This window comes from Lactuca virosa, chromosome 5 (genome assembly GCF_052849685.1).
Source record: "Lactuca virosa cultivar CGN04683 chromosome 5, Lactuca_virosa_CGN04683_v6, whole genome shotgun sequence".
In the NCBI taxonomy this organism is placed as follows: domain Eukaryota; kingdom Viridiplantae; phylum Streptophyta; class Magnoliopsida; order Asterales; family Asteraceae; genus Lactuca; species Lactuca virosa.
In genome coordinates, this window is record NC_136430.1 from 81732106 (window position 1) to 81745804 (window position 13699).

Below are 13699 nucleotides of genomic sequence, written 5' to 3' on the forward strand. Positions count from 1 at the left end.
TCATTCTAAATAAATTAAAATAACTCATAACCATAAGTTTTACATCAATCCACGTGCACGAAAAAGAAAATAAAGTCGTAGATGAATATAAATGCATCAAAAAACTTCATAACATTTATCATGTTAATAAATGTGAAAAAACGACCAAAGTTTATTATGCAAAATATTTCGATTCCATGTGTTTTTATTCAATTTAACCGGTTCAACCGGTTTAATTGAACCGGTTCAACCGGATTTTTGTAAAAACCGGCCGGTTCGATCCGGTTCAGAAATATACATAAAATCGGTGATAGTTGAACCGCTCCCTTCTCCGATTTCCAGTCCAACCGGTTCGACCGGCCGGTTCAAACCGGTTTTTAAAACATTGCTTAACCCTATAAGATTTTTTCTAACCAAAACCAACTTTGAAAATTTTGTTCGCAATACCTTTTCGTATTTCTCTTTAAATGGGTTTCTATACAAAAAATAACTTCAAAACTTGAAGAAACAAAAAATATGGAGACCGTTTCTATTCGAATGTTGACACAATGGACATAAGCTCTTATCATACCTATAATGTTTTTTTGAAGTATACAAAAAATACATTTTCAAGTTCTAAACTCATAAACAATGAAAAATGTGTTCGACACTCCTAGGAAAGAACATGTTTGGAACTAACTTGTACTACCTTGTCGCTAAGCAATTATTACATATATGCTTTAAAAAAGAATCCTAAAAAACATATATCCAAACTTATTGTAGAAATCGATTGCGTACGTTTATTCTCAAAAGACATTATTCGAACATTTATTCTCAAAATAAATTGACACACCTGACACCCACACTTATTGCAGAATCAGAAATCAAGTTCAAGGATCAAGACATCGAATGCAATATAATCATAATACAAAAATGGTCAATATATAAGATAAAATTACGGTCCATATATAATAAATAACAAAATTTTAGAACCTAAAACAACATTACATAAACTACAACGAAAATATACAACTAATAAACCCACTTAAATAACTTTCAATTTAAAAGTCAATGATGATAATTTTGAATTCATGAGTCAATGGATGATATATTTATTAATTATCACCATAATAAAAAACTACAAATAAAAACAAGGGGCGTTACGTAGCGTTGGCGTGAAGGCAGCTCCGGTTTTGTGCTAATAAAATTATAATTATTTTAAGATAATTCAGAGAAAGAAATAATGCCAAAACTTTGTTTCTAGTGAAGATATACTTTGTTTTTTTGATTTCAATTACCAAATTTCGATCATTCAAGCCAATAATAACATTGCAGACGAATCTTTATTAATGGCACCCACTCGATAAAGAAGTTTCTATTTTCCTTCGGTTGAACCCTAACGAGTAATCAATCACTCTTCAATTTGGGAATTTTTTAGGGCTACGGTGTTGGAATTCACTCGTCCTGTGCACAAGCTCTATATTTAGGGTTTCGTATGATTGTAAGGAAAGATATGAGCTGGCGAAGAGTAGCAAACTCCTTACAGGCTTTTTCTGCTCATACTGCACTCTTTTGCTTCACGCTTTTGCTTGTTCTTAAACTCGATCATATTGTTTCCTACTCCTGGTGGTCAGTTTCGATTTTCTTTTGCTTTATGTTTTTGTGCATGGATTTTATTTTGTTTGATGTTATGATGTTTGAATTATTGGAAATGTTATTGGGGTTTTTGTATACTTATGTTTGCTTCGAGATTTGGCTCCTTTTTCGAGATTATCCTCTCTAAACATGTTTACTCAAAGTTCGTATGCGAGTTTAGATTGAAAGATAGGGTTTTGTTTCTTAAAACCGAAGGTTTTTCAATACTTTAATGATGAATTGCAGAATGAAAGCATAGTTGATGATTTATTGTTGTATGCAGGGTCATTTTCTTCCCGCTTTTCCTATTTCATGCTGTTGTTGCCAGAGGAAGATTCTCATTACCAGCACCATCAGTTCCCCATGGCCGTGATGTATGATCTCTTTCTTTTTCTTCTTTTTCATCATCAGTTTTCTTTCACTGTAATAAGTAAGACTATTATGTATGAACAACCTGTATAAACCTTATGAACTGTGTCATTTCCAAATCTTACATTATGCATCAGGGAATACTTTTCCTTTCTCTTTTGTGCAGTGGGCACCATGCCATGCAGTTGTTGCCACACCTTTGCTTATTGCATTTGAACTGCTTCTTTGCATCTATCTTGAAAATAGCCATGGTATGACAACATATTAACTGTTAACATAATAATATCATGTATATTGTGTTCAGTCAAGGTTCTGATTCCACACTAATTTTGTTTTGTGCAGCTACTAAGCCTCCACCTGTAAGCCTGCAGATTGTCTTCCTTCCTCTGTTGGCATTTGAAGTAACCATTCTTGTTGACAATTTCAGGTGGTTGTTTTTTTGAAAATTGTTTATGCTCTTTACAGCTGGATTCTGCTAATTTGCAATGTATATAACTGATAATCTATCTATCATATACAGAATGTGCAAGGCCTTATTACCTGGAGATGATGAAAGTGTGAGCGATGATGCAATATGGGAGACACTTCCTGTAAGTTCATTTGATAAAGAATGCATATTCATATGTATATGCCTTCACTTTTGTTCTCATATTTAATCAAAAGACACCATTGTCCTTAAGAGTCTAAAAGTTATATATATATTTTTTTTCAGCATTTCTGGGTTGCTATATCCATGGTTTTCTTCATTGCTGCCACCGTATTCACCCTCCTGAAGTTATGTGGTAATATTTTTAGTTCTAATCTAAATATATATATATATATATATATATATATATATATATATATATATATATATATTAGGGAATCCATTTATGAATCAAAGAGTATCATGCATATGAACAATAAGATCACCATCTTGTTTTTTAATTACTTGTATTCACTTAACAGGTTTTGTAGATGCTTTAGGCTGGTGGGACCTGCTCATAAATTTCGGGTATATTTTTGGAGACAGATTTTTTCCATCTTTATTTTTAAAGGATATTCTAAGTTTTTGCAATTTTTTTATTTTTCAGAATTGCAGAATGCTTTTCCTTTCTTGTTTGTACAAAATGGTCAAATCCAGTGATTCATAGAAACATGCATGCATCTGAAGCCAGCTCATCATCCAATGCTATTAGATATCTTGATTGGAATAGTGGGTTGGTGGTTTCTTCAGAGGATACCTCTGAAGATAGCATGTGTAGTCTGCAAGATGTTGGTGGACACATCATGAAAATTCCCATAATTGCTTTCCAAATCCTCCTTTGTATGCACTTGGAGGTAGGTATTCTTTTAAAGTTTTGTCCTCTTCAACCCATTCTCTAAATTCTATAACTAACACACACAATGTTTTTATGTTTGAGTTTCAGGGAAAACCTGCTGCTGCTAGATCTCTGTCTCTTCCTGTGATCTTCTCTCCTCTATTTTTATTACAAGGAGTAGGAGTCCTACTTTCTGGATCAAGATTAGGGGAGAAAATCGTCATTTTACTACGCCAAGGAAGTGGGACCGGGACATATTTTACATATTCCGCCCGTGCCCGTGACTGCTTTGGCTTTTTGCACCGTGGGTCCAGGTATGTATACATACAATCTGATGATTGGTTAAGATTTTCTCACCATTCAATTTTACGGATTTACCCTTGGCAGGCTGCTTGGTTGGTGGTCTATAGATGAAGGAAGCCGAGAAGAACAGGCACGGCTTTACCATGATGGAGCTTCAGGGTAAGATCGTAATTACACAAAAAATATATATATCATAATTCCATTCCAATGAACAAAAAGTTGTTTGTTTTGGGTGCCTGATATGTGTATGTGTTTGTATTTGTGCAGTTACAACACTTTTTGTGGTTATCCACCTGAAATAGTTAAAAAAATGCCAAAGAAGGATCTTGCTGAGGAGGTAAGCATATCATATCCATATTTTCAGTTTTGGTCCTAAATTTTTTCTTCTAACAACTTTGGTCCTTTTTTGAAGTTGTTATAACGTTTTTGGTCCCGTGTTCCAAGTAAAATGACTAGTTTTGAGATCAAAAATTGCAATCAACAGTAGCTATATTCAGGGACCAAAAAATAGTCATTTTACTTGGAAAGCGGGACCAAAAACGTTTTAAGAAATTGAAATAAGGACCAAAGTTGTTAGAAAAAACTTTTTGGGACCAAAAATTGTATAAAACCAGCTATACCCAGGGACCACGAATGTAATTTACTATTAAAAATAATAAATCTGACAAGTGTGTAATTATTATTTTCTTGTTCCAGGTTTGGAGACTTCAAGCAGCTCTGGGTGAGCAAACAGAAATCACAAAATTTAGCCAACAGGAATATGAAAGACTTCAAAATGTAAAATTCTAAATTTTTATACATGCTTATTATTAATTACTATTCTGTTTATAAATCTGATTAAATAAATGGATTGCTATTATTATTATCAGGAAAAAGTGCTATGTCGTGTTTGCTTTGAAGGAGAAATAAGCACGGTACTCCTCCCATGTAGGCATCGCATCCTTTGCAGGTACAAAAATTTACAGTCTGTTCTGTTCTGTCGTGTCCTGTCTGATTGCAAGGAAATTTGATTTATTTTTTTTATTTTTATTTTTGCAGTACGTGTTGTGAAAAGTGCAAGAAGTGTCCTATATGTCGTGTGAGTATTGAGGAGCGGCTACCTGTATATGATGTATAGTTTTTTTTTTAAAGTCAAAGCTCGGAGTTGACTGGACCCATGAAGCCGTGCAGTAATTAGTCACATCACGGAATGGATTGTCTGGTTGGAGCTTCAGCTTTGCATTTTACAGACATCATACAAAAACAAAAATTGTGCTTTCTTCATATAATAACTTATGATGTACTTTTTGGTTTGTTTTTTCTTTTTAGTTTTTTTTTGGTGGGTAGAATGTAAATATGTGAAGAAGGGTATTTACATCTAACAGCTCAATTTGAGAAGTCTGTCAAAGGTGTATGTGGATTGCAACTTAATTTAGTGTTCTGCTCAATTTCATCTTCGTTTGCCCCGAGTTAAAATCTCATTTACGTAATCAAATTGTGATTGTAATTTTTTTTGGCCAATTTCTACTATAATATAAATAAGTTGGTAGGCTATATTTGTAATTATGTTTAGATTAAAAAATATACATTAAAACTTGTATGTAAGTCGATGTATATATATATATATATATATATATATATATATATATATATAAGAAAATAATGGTGATGTCTAATGTGTTTCGGTGGTCTTATATTTTCAACAATGCTCTAAGAGACTATGTTATTTTGCTATTATATTGAGTCCATTTCTTTTAAATATGGACAATTTCTATAATGTTGCCATTATACAGAGATCATTTCTCTATGTTTTTACACAAGGAACCATTAAATAGGGACCAAAACTATAACTAATACAAATTATAAATTACAGGAACCAAAACTGCAATTGTTGAAATTAAAAATTATAGGTGCTAAAAATATAATTAATACAAACTAAAAACTATAGGGACCGAAAGTAAATATCTTACTTTAAAAAATAAAAACTATGGAGACTAAAAATGTAATTAGTATAAATCAAAAAGTATAAAGAATAAAATTGCAATTACCTTATTTAGGTATATATGATATGCCTGTAAAGAGTTGAGGACGTCAAAATTGTTGCAAAGGTTTTATTTAGGCCACAATGGCTATGAAAAAGGGTTGCCTTTTGACCCAAATTTAAGTTAAAGAATCGTCGAGGGGTACAAAATGCGCTTGAGGCTATATCAATATGCATTTAATTTATAAAGCAAAATGAATAAAAGAAACTAATAAATAACACTGTGATCTCCATGATCAATCTAAGTGTTACCACGTTATTGGTGATATTTTTTTTAACCAAATATACTTTTTTTTAAGAAGCAAGAGAGAAATATATTAAAATAGCAACACTTAGCAAGAAGCTAAGGTGCAAAGTGCAAAATATACAAAGGTCCAAATGAAATTACATATTAGAAATAAAATGAGAGAATGGTGAAATACTCCGATCCACCCAACTTCCGCACCCAACCTTACTTCTATGTTTGCACCACATATAGGGGATGGATATAACATTATCTGCCACCTTTGTACGAGGGATTCTCAATTCCTTGAATAATATGTTGTTCCTTGTAGTCCATATGTTCCACAATAAACAATACACAATGGAGTTGAAGATTGTTCTTTCCCTTGGACAGTTCCCCAGGATGCTTCAAATTCAATAAACTCCATAGAATTAGAAAAATGTTGCGTGTTGATCCCACACCATTTGAAGATCCATTCACAAACTCCTTTTGCAAAGTCACATTTTACTAGTAGATGGTCGGCCGTTTCAGGTTCATTGTTGCAGAACTGACACAGTTGATTGGGGACTGCTATGCCTCTATCAGCTAGTGATGTGGCTACAGGAATTCTAGACAATGAAGCCCTCCATATGAAGCATCTAACTTTTAATGACACCATTTTGTCCCAAAAGATTACTGGACCACGGTAGCGGTTGATTTTCGCATCTATGCATCTCCTCATAGTGATGACAGTATAGCGCCCATCTGGGTTTAACATAAACCTAAAACCAAAAGAAGATTGTGGAGGAATGTCCATCGAACCAATACTTGAGTATAATTGCCACAACTCATTTAGGGTTATTGCATAATTTGGATCTTGATTCCAATTCCATGTGAAACCGTTCCCCGACATCCGATCCTCAAGCCTGCAACATTTAACCTTCTCCCCATGGTATAGAGCTGGGAATCGCTCTTGAAAAGGAGAGTTTCCACACTAGATATCCTTCCAGAACAGAATATCCGAATCGCGTCCGGGAATCAGTCTGAATAACGTGTTCCAATCTATGTTAATCTCTTCGATATTACGAATCGTCTTGTGTATGTTGCACCACACGCCAGTTGATGTTTTCCTTGCAATGTATGTGGTAGGTTTTCTTTTTTAGGTTATGGATGCTAATGATTGCCCTCCTCCACAACTGTTCTCCCTCATTTTGTAACCTCCACCACCATTTGGTGAGTAGAGCTATGTTCTAGGCTTTTAGAGAGCCAACTTCGAGGCCTCCGTCCTTTTTTTTTCTGCAACTATCTTGGACCAGTCCACCCAATGTATCTTATTTTTTTCTTGAATCCCATCCATAAAAATCTATGCCTTATTTTTTCAAGGAGAACGATAATGTCCTGTTGTACTTTGAACAAAGACATAATAGGTTGGAAGGCTATTTAAAGCCGATTTTATTAGGCTAATGAGAGTGGTAATGAGAGTGGTAACATTCTTAGCACCTTCCCACATTAGCTTTTTGGTTGCCACCTCATTTTTTTTTTCCATTTAACACCTAAGGTTAGCATTTGGTAAGGAGTGGTAACACTACTAACACTTCATTTTTTTCTAATTTAATTAAATTACTTTATTTTAATAAACAAACATTTTTTATGCATGAATATTAAACAAATTTTATTTTTTTAAACCACAAACATTTAATATAATATAAATTATATTTTTTTAAAATACACTTGGAGCATCTCCAATTCCTAATCTATAGTATTTTGTTACAACCAATTTCAGGCATTTTGAATAGATTTGATTTGAATTACACAGTGGTATTCTCATAGAGGCAAATGATCGAACATCTGGTCTGCACAGGAAAATAACAGCAGATAGTCATAGCCATAGCCATAGAAGCAAATCTAAAGCTTAGTGATCTGAACATGTGTTTTAAAACTTCGGTATTGGAGCTGTATATAGCCATGGAAGCAATCAAGACTCACAAAACTAGTTATAGCCATGGAAGCAATCAAGACTCACAAATGAACTGGATTTGTTACCTGTATTGCCTAGATGCACAGATTCACAGATGGTCCAAACACACACACATCAGATACCGTGTTTAAAGATGAAGATGAAACAAAAGTCAGGAGTGAAGATGAAAATCGACAAATTAACATGAAAATTAACCGATTTAACTCATAGATTCAACAATCGGACAAAATCGGACCAATCACATTCGTTTCTCTCCTTCTCTTTCTTCTCGCCAACACAGTGACGAGTCTTCGGTGGCGAGCCCCCTAGCGAGCGCTAGGGGGCGGTGTTCCAGGTTGCTTAACGAGTTTGGCGAGGGTATTTAGCGAGCCCGCTCCGCTTAGCCTTAGGGTGAGGCGCACGCCAAATGAAAGAGCTTTGGTCTTCCAGGTTGATAATTTGGACTTAAAACTTATCAACAATAGGCTGCCAATTTTTCTTTAATGACATATTCGTGCCGACCGGACCCGGATAGGTAAATGGGAAAGCCCCTTCCAAGCATCCCAAGACTCTTGCTATTCGATAAACCTCCAGAGAAGACACTCACTCCTATGCCAAAAAGTTTGGATTTAAGGAAATTTACTTTGAGACCGGATGAAATATGAAAACATTTAAGTATACTAAACTTTAAATTTCATTTTATTTTTACAAATAAGAAATACATACACATCAAAATTTATGATTTTTTTCTTTTTATGAACATAGACAAATAAATTGATATATTTATTTATAAATATGGTTTTTAATAAAAACAAAATTATGTATATCTTAAATATCAAAGTATGGCTTATATTCTAAATATCATATCTCCATAAACTTTTAAAATATCATCTTTCTCCAGTTATTTTTAATATTTTTAGACATTTTATAAAAACTTATTTTTATCAATTAATTGACTATTATGCATCTCTTATAAAATCTATGTTAAAAAATCATCTATACCCTTCATAACATTTCAAAATATCATATTTACCTAAATTGTTATTTTGATTAGTTTAGTAAGTTTTAAGCCATAGAGAAAATTAATTAAAAAGGAAAATACTGATTCAGATTTACGTTTATAATTCTTTTGATCAGAAAACTGATTTTGTTATAAATAATGTTTTTTTATTGCATAAACTGTAAAACACTAATATGATGTTCTTGTCTAAAACTAAGAAAAAATGATGCTCGATTAACAAGAATTTTAACGTGATTATAAGCAACTTGTGCAAATTATAAGCTATAGAATTTTGGATCAAAGATTACAATCTAATTAATCATTGCAACTTCGTTAGCAATTATTCCGGCAAATCCAATTGATACTTCAATCAAAACCCCAACCCAAAAGATGACAAAATAAAGTACAAACAGATAAAAACATAGTCGAAAACATCATATAACATACAAAAACTCGACTATCTTCCAGAAACTAGAGAGCCTAAAATGTTCATATGATGCATGACTACTACAATTTTATAAAAACAGATGCTGCATTTATATCCAAACATCATCCACTTTGTAACAAGTTTTTTCATTAAAAAAAAAAAGGCAAACATAAGTAATATTCATTGTTATATTTGGTGTAGAATGGGCGCACAACAGCACGAAGAAAAACTTCCAATCATTCTCTAAAGTTTCTGTAACCAGAAAACAAAAGACAGTTTTGGTAAGTTTTAAGCTTAATTGTTCTTCATAACCTTCAAAAAGGAAACACAAAAATGGATCTTTTTGTGCAACTTAAGTTGCAATCAAGAATTCTGATCTGGGATTTTGAAAACAAGCAAAAGGGTATATGATTGAGTTATTTTCTTGATAGCCTTGCAAAAAAACTCAAAAAAAATGGATCTTTTTTTGCAATTTTAAGTAGTAATCAAGAGTTCTGATCTGGGATTTTGAGAAAAAGCAAAAGGGTATGATTGTGTTATTTTCTTGAATACCTTGCAAAAAAACACAAAAAGTGAATCTTTTTATGCAAAATTTAATTAGTAATATCAAGATTTTGATCTGGTATTTTAAAAGCAAGCAAAAGGGTACAACTCATAAAATCATAAAAAGACAATTACCTAAATGGAGAAATATACTTGTCAACCAATGCCTTGTCTTGATCATTATAAGAGAACCATTTTTCATCAGAAATAATCGCATCTCCACAACAAGAATCTGCAAATTTTGTTATATAAATAAGTAATTAAACACACATGCTCGAATTTACCTCATAAAATCACAAACTAACCTTGAAGCAAGATGCCAATTTTATAAGAATAACCCTTCAATCTCCAAAGTTTGCATCCATTTCTGTCCAAAAGTTCAGGCTCCAATCTAACTATATACGATTCACGAGGCACCTCTTTGTGTGTACAAAATCACAAAACAAATCAACAAAAAGTACAAGTTCTAAAGCACATGATAAGATTACTATATATGGAAAGATACAAACTCTAAAGCAAGGAAAGATCCTACCAACCTCTCAAATCCAAAGAATTAGCAAGGGTTTGAGCAGTTTCAGCCTTGATCTTTAAAAGAAGATCTTTTTGTTCAGAAATGGAAAGTGGGACACCATTACGTGAAAGTATAGCTTTTGCCACCTCATCTTGTACCTTTTTCTTCATGTTTTTCTCCTATCAAGACCACATACCATTAACAAAACAAAATATTATATATAATAAAATAAAATAAAAAACGGATTCCCGGTTTTTAGAACGTGAATTACCTTCTCACGATTAGCACTCAACTTCTCTTTTGCTTTCTTCTTCTCCACCACATTTTGTTCTTCAATCCACAATCTCATCTTTCTATATCCAAATAATAAAACCATTCAGATATAATATAACAACAACAACAATACCCAAATCCCATAACAAAACCAATCAGATATAATCAAGAATAAAGAAATGGGAAATGACTTAACGCAGTGCAAAGGGCTTCATCACATAAAAAGTTTAAAAGCCTAAGCTTTTTTGAAAAGTTTAATTCGTTGTAATCATTAAAACACTCCACAAGACTCTTTTGTGACAGAATCTGGGATTCGGTAATACACTCTTTAAAATCCTCCTCCCATGATTTTCCTGAATATCTGCATAAAATTAGAGTGCATGGTTTAATAATGCCATCAACTATCAAGTAACTAACTAACTTTACATTTAATTGAAGTACAAAAAAAACGTACTTTATTCCCGAATCTTCCTCTATTAAAGAAAGCAATCTAATATGGAACTGAACAATTAACGCTTCATGTGTTTTATGTGCATCCACGCATGTCAATTCGCGAAGTATAATTTCAGGTTGCCCTTTCTTTACCTCAAAAACCTAATATCATAAAAAGAAGTTACACATTTTGAGCATAAAAGTTTCCTAATTTGATCCAAGATTACTTAAAGTTTGAAGCTTTTTTATGTAAGAATATTAATTAACATCTACAAAAACAAACATTGGCATTACAATCTCTTTTCAAACTTGAAATATTACCTAAAACATCAAAGTTCCCGACTTTTGTAATACATGTGCATTTGGTAAAAAAAAATGGTAGTTTCTTGATTTCATCAAACTTACCTCTCCAAAAGTTTCACAGAATTCTAATAACTGCAAAGCATGTCCAATGTCTCCTGAATGCATGTCAATGCCTGCTAGATTGGTTAACTCGGTACCTTGTGGTAGTTGAATCTCCACTTTATGATCTTCATTCATGTCCTCAATCGCATCTTTTTCATCCTAACAACATTTAACAAGGATTATAAGAAGCATTTGAGCTTTTTAAACCACTTTCATGTTCATTTTTAGCCTACTGTAACAATTTCTAAAGTTTAAACTTACCTCACTTTCGCGATCAACTTCTTCTTTCATTACTTTTGTTTCCAGTTCATCTTTTGGTTCCTATATGTTCATTTCAGCCAATTCGCGTGAGACTTCCAAAATCTTGTTTCCTTTTGTGTGTGTTTTGGGGGGGGGGGGGGGGGGGTAATGTACCTTATTATCAGAAACCTTTTGCCTTTTCCGTGAGCCACCATCAGCTCTTTTCACCACTGTGGAGCCTTTAATGTTTATAAGATTGGAAACCGATGAATACCCATTTTTTTTAGCAGTATGAGCAAGCGTCCCAGTTGGAACACGACCACTCTTCTTCCTAAAACACCCTCATTTTCACTATATTATCACTCTCATAAAAAGGTTTACAGTTACAGGTATGTAAAAGAGGAACCCTAAATAGCATTATCTTTCAAGAATATCATAATCCCTTCCCCAAAAGATGTGTTATGGTTTGACGTGTAAGGTTAAAAGGGTACTTGTTGATTGCAAAATTGGAATGAATGTTGTTGCCAAAATAATACAAACAATATGTTATCCGTGGTACTTGTTTGTTTGGAAAAGGTATTGAAAAGTTCATAGGTTATTCAATTTATAAATTGAGAAGTACCAAATCTGGTAAAGTCAAAATTGAAGCTTTTTTTTAGGGGAATTAGATCTTGAAAACGCAGATATGTAGCGATATATAGATCAGATCGACAACAACACTTACATGCAAAAACTGCAATTACAAATTCCTCTACATCTGGGGCATTTCCAATCAGCCGATGCCGCAGCTTCTTCCGCATTCTCTCCATATCTGATTCAACGGAAAAAAATCAACAAAATCCAAACCCTAAATCCCCTCAATCTCTCAGATACATAAACGCAAACACGGTAACTAACTGATCGATCAACAAGTAGGTCAAATTAAACAAAGATCACCTGTTTAGAAGACATGCTTGACATACATTGAGTGGGCATTGCTTCTTGTTATCGCCCTGGTTGGTGCAGGTCACCGAAAAGTCCATAGTTTTCTGTCGACACTGACCACAAAACACATATTTTAATCTCTAGATTGCCAAAAAAACATGGATCTTTTTGTGGAAAAACAGTCAAACACACACATTGCATGGAGTGGTACCTGGTGACAAGTTTTTCCATTTTTGGAATCGTAGATTCTGTTGCCAACGACGCGAACACCTGGAGATTTTGTGCGTTTGGGAGTTGAAGAAGAAGGAGATTTTGTGCGTTTGGGAGTTGAAGAAGAAGGAGATTTTGTGCGTTTGGGAGTTGAAGAAGAAGAAGAAGGATTGAGTTTATTTTTTTGGGGTGTTTGGGGGCGAGTTGACTCATCCTGAATCGACTTCGGCTTCGGCTTCGATTTCCTTTTCGTCTTAGTCTTGGTGGTGGTGGTAGTGTTTAGGTCGATTTGAGTGGATTTAGAGGAAGCGGAAGTACGATTTGCAGCCATGGATGTGACTGATCGAAGCTTTGAACTATCCGACCTCCACTATGACGCCGTGAGATTGTGAGGGACTCTTGTCTGGACTGGAGGCCGAAATTTTCTCTGGTGTATGGGTGACCCCACCATATAAATACACAATATACTCATTAATTTTTATTTTCTATCACATATTCTATAAATAACCATATAAATATAACATATTCAATAGTTTTTTCAACATTTCATTATCTTATAAAAGTAGAAAATGATGACTAGGTTTTATATTTGTTTTGACTTTTGCATAGATATCTTAAATGTTAAATCCTTTTTACAAGTTTAAACTTTTGTTGCATTTATATTTATATGAAAAATCCTAAAATATAACTTGACAATGATATTATATCATTATATAAATCAATATAATCACGTTTAACACATGTGAAAATCTGTAAAAAGATATTTTGTTTTGTTTTGTTTTTGAATTGAAAGAAAAAAAAATGATTTTCTGTCCTAACATTTAATTTGTATTTTCATTATTAACCGCCAAACAAATTATATTCTAAGGACAATCTTAAATTTATATAGTTAATATGATCTTTTTAACAATAAAGTCGTCAAAATACTTATAATTGTATTCTAATTTGTATAATTATATGTTAACTCGATGAACATTATGTCATCCTCC

General features: G+C 33.2%; 2 protein-coding genes across 2 annotated transcripts; one reads left to right on the top strand and one right to left on the bottom strand.

Annotated features, from left to right (window-relative positions):
• The first annotated feature begins 1197 nt into the window (after nucleotides 1-1197).
• On the top strand, nucleotides 1198-4998 carry LOC145115694 (uncharacterized). The gene is made up of 14 exons (XM_079052048.1): nucleotides 1198-1587; nucleotides 1877-1967; nucleotides 2129-2213; nucleotides 2305-2389; nucleotides 2483-2552; nucleotides 2675-2744; nucleotides 2911-2956; nucleotides 3036-3282; nucleotides 3372-3577; nucleotides 3651-3725; nucleotides 3834-3903; nucleotides 4263-4343; nucleotides 4436-4515; nucleotides 4605-4998. The coding sequence occupies exons 1-14, from the start codon at nucleotides 1454-1456 to the stop codon at nucleotides 4681-4683; spliced, it is 1419 nt and encodes a 472-aa protein (XP_078908174.1). The 5' UTR covers nucleotides 1198-1453; the 3' UTR covers nucleotides 4684-4998.
• Nucleotides 4999-9136: 4138 nt separating this feature from the next.
• On the bottom strand, nucleotides 9137-13146 carry LOC145117319 (uncharacterized). Its single transcript, XM_079053621.1, has 13 exons — nucleotides 12712-13146; nucleotides 12513-12613; nucleotides 12301-12387; nucleotides 11751-11907; nucleotides 11598-11657; nucleotides 11337-11495; nucleotides 10954-11093; nucleotides 10696-10860; nucleotides 10498-10579; nucleotides 10252-10405; nucleotides 10021-10134; nucleotides 9851-9947; nucleotides 9137-9424 (listed from the first exon to the last, which is right to left on the bottom strand). Exons 1-13 carry the CDS (start codon nucleotides 13039-13041, stop codon nucleotides 9409-9411), a joined length of 1662 nt encoding a protein of 553 aa, XP_078909747.1. The 5' UTR covers nucleotides 13042-13146; the 3' UTR covers nucleotides 9137-9408.
• Nucleotides 13147-13699: the final 553 nt, after the last annotated feature.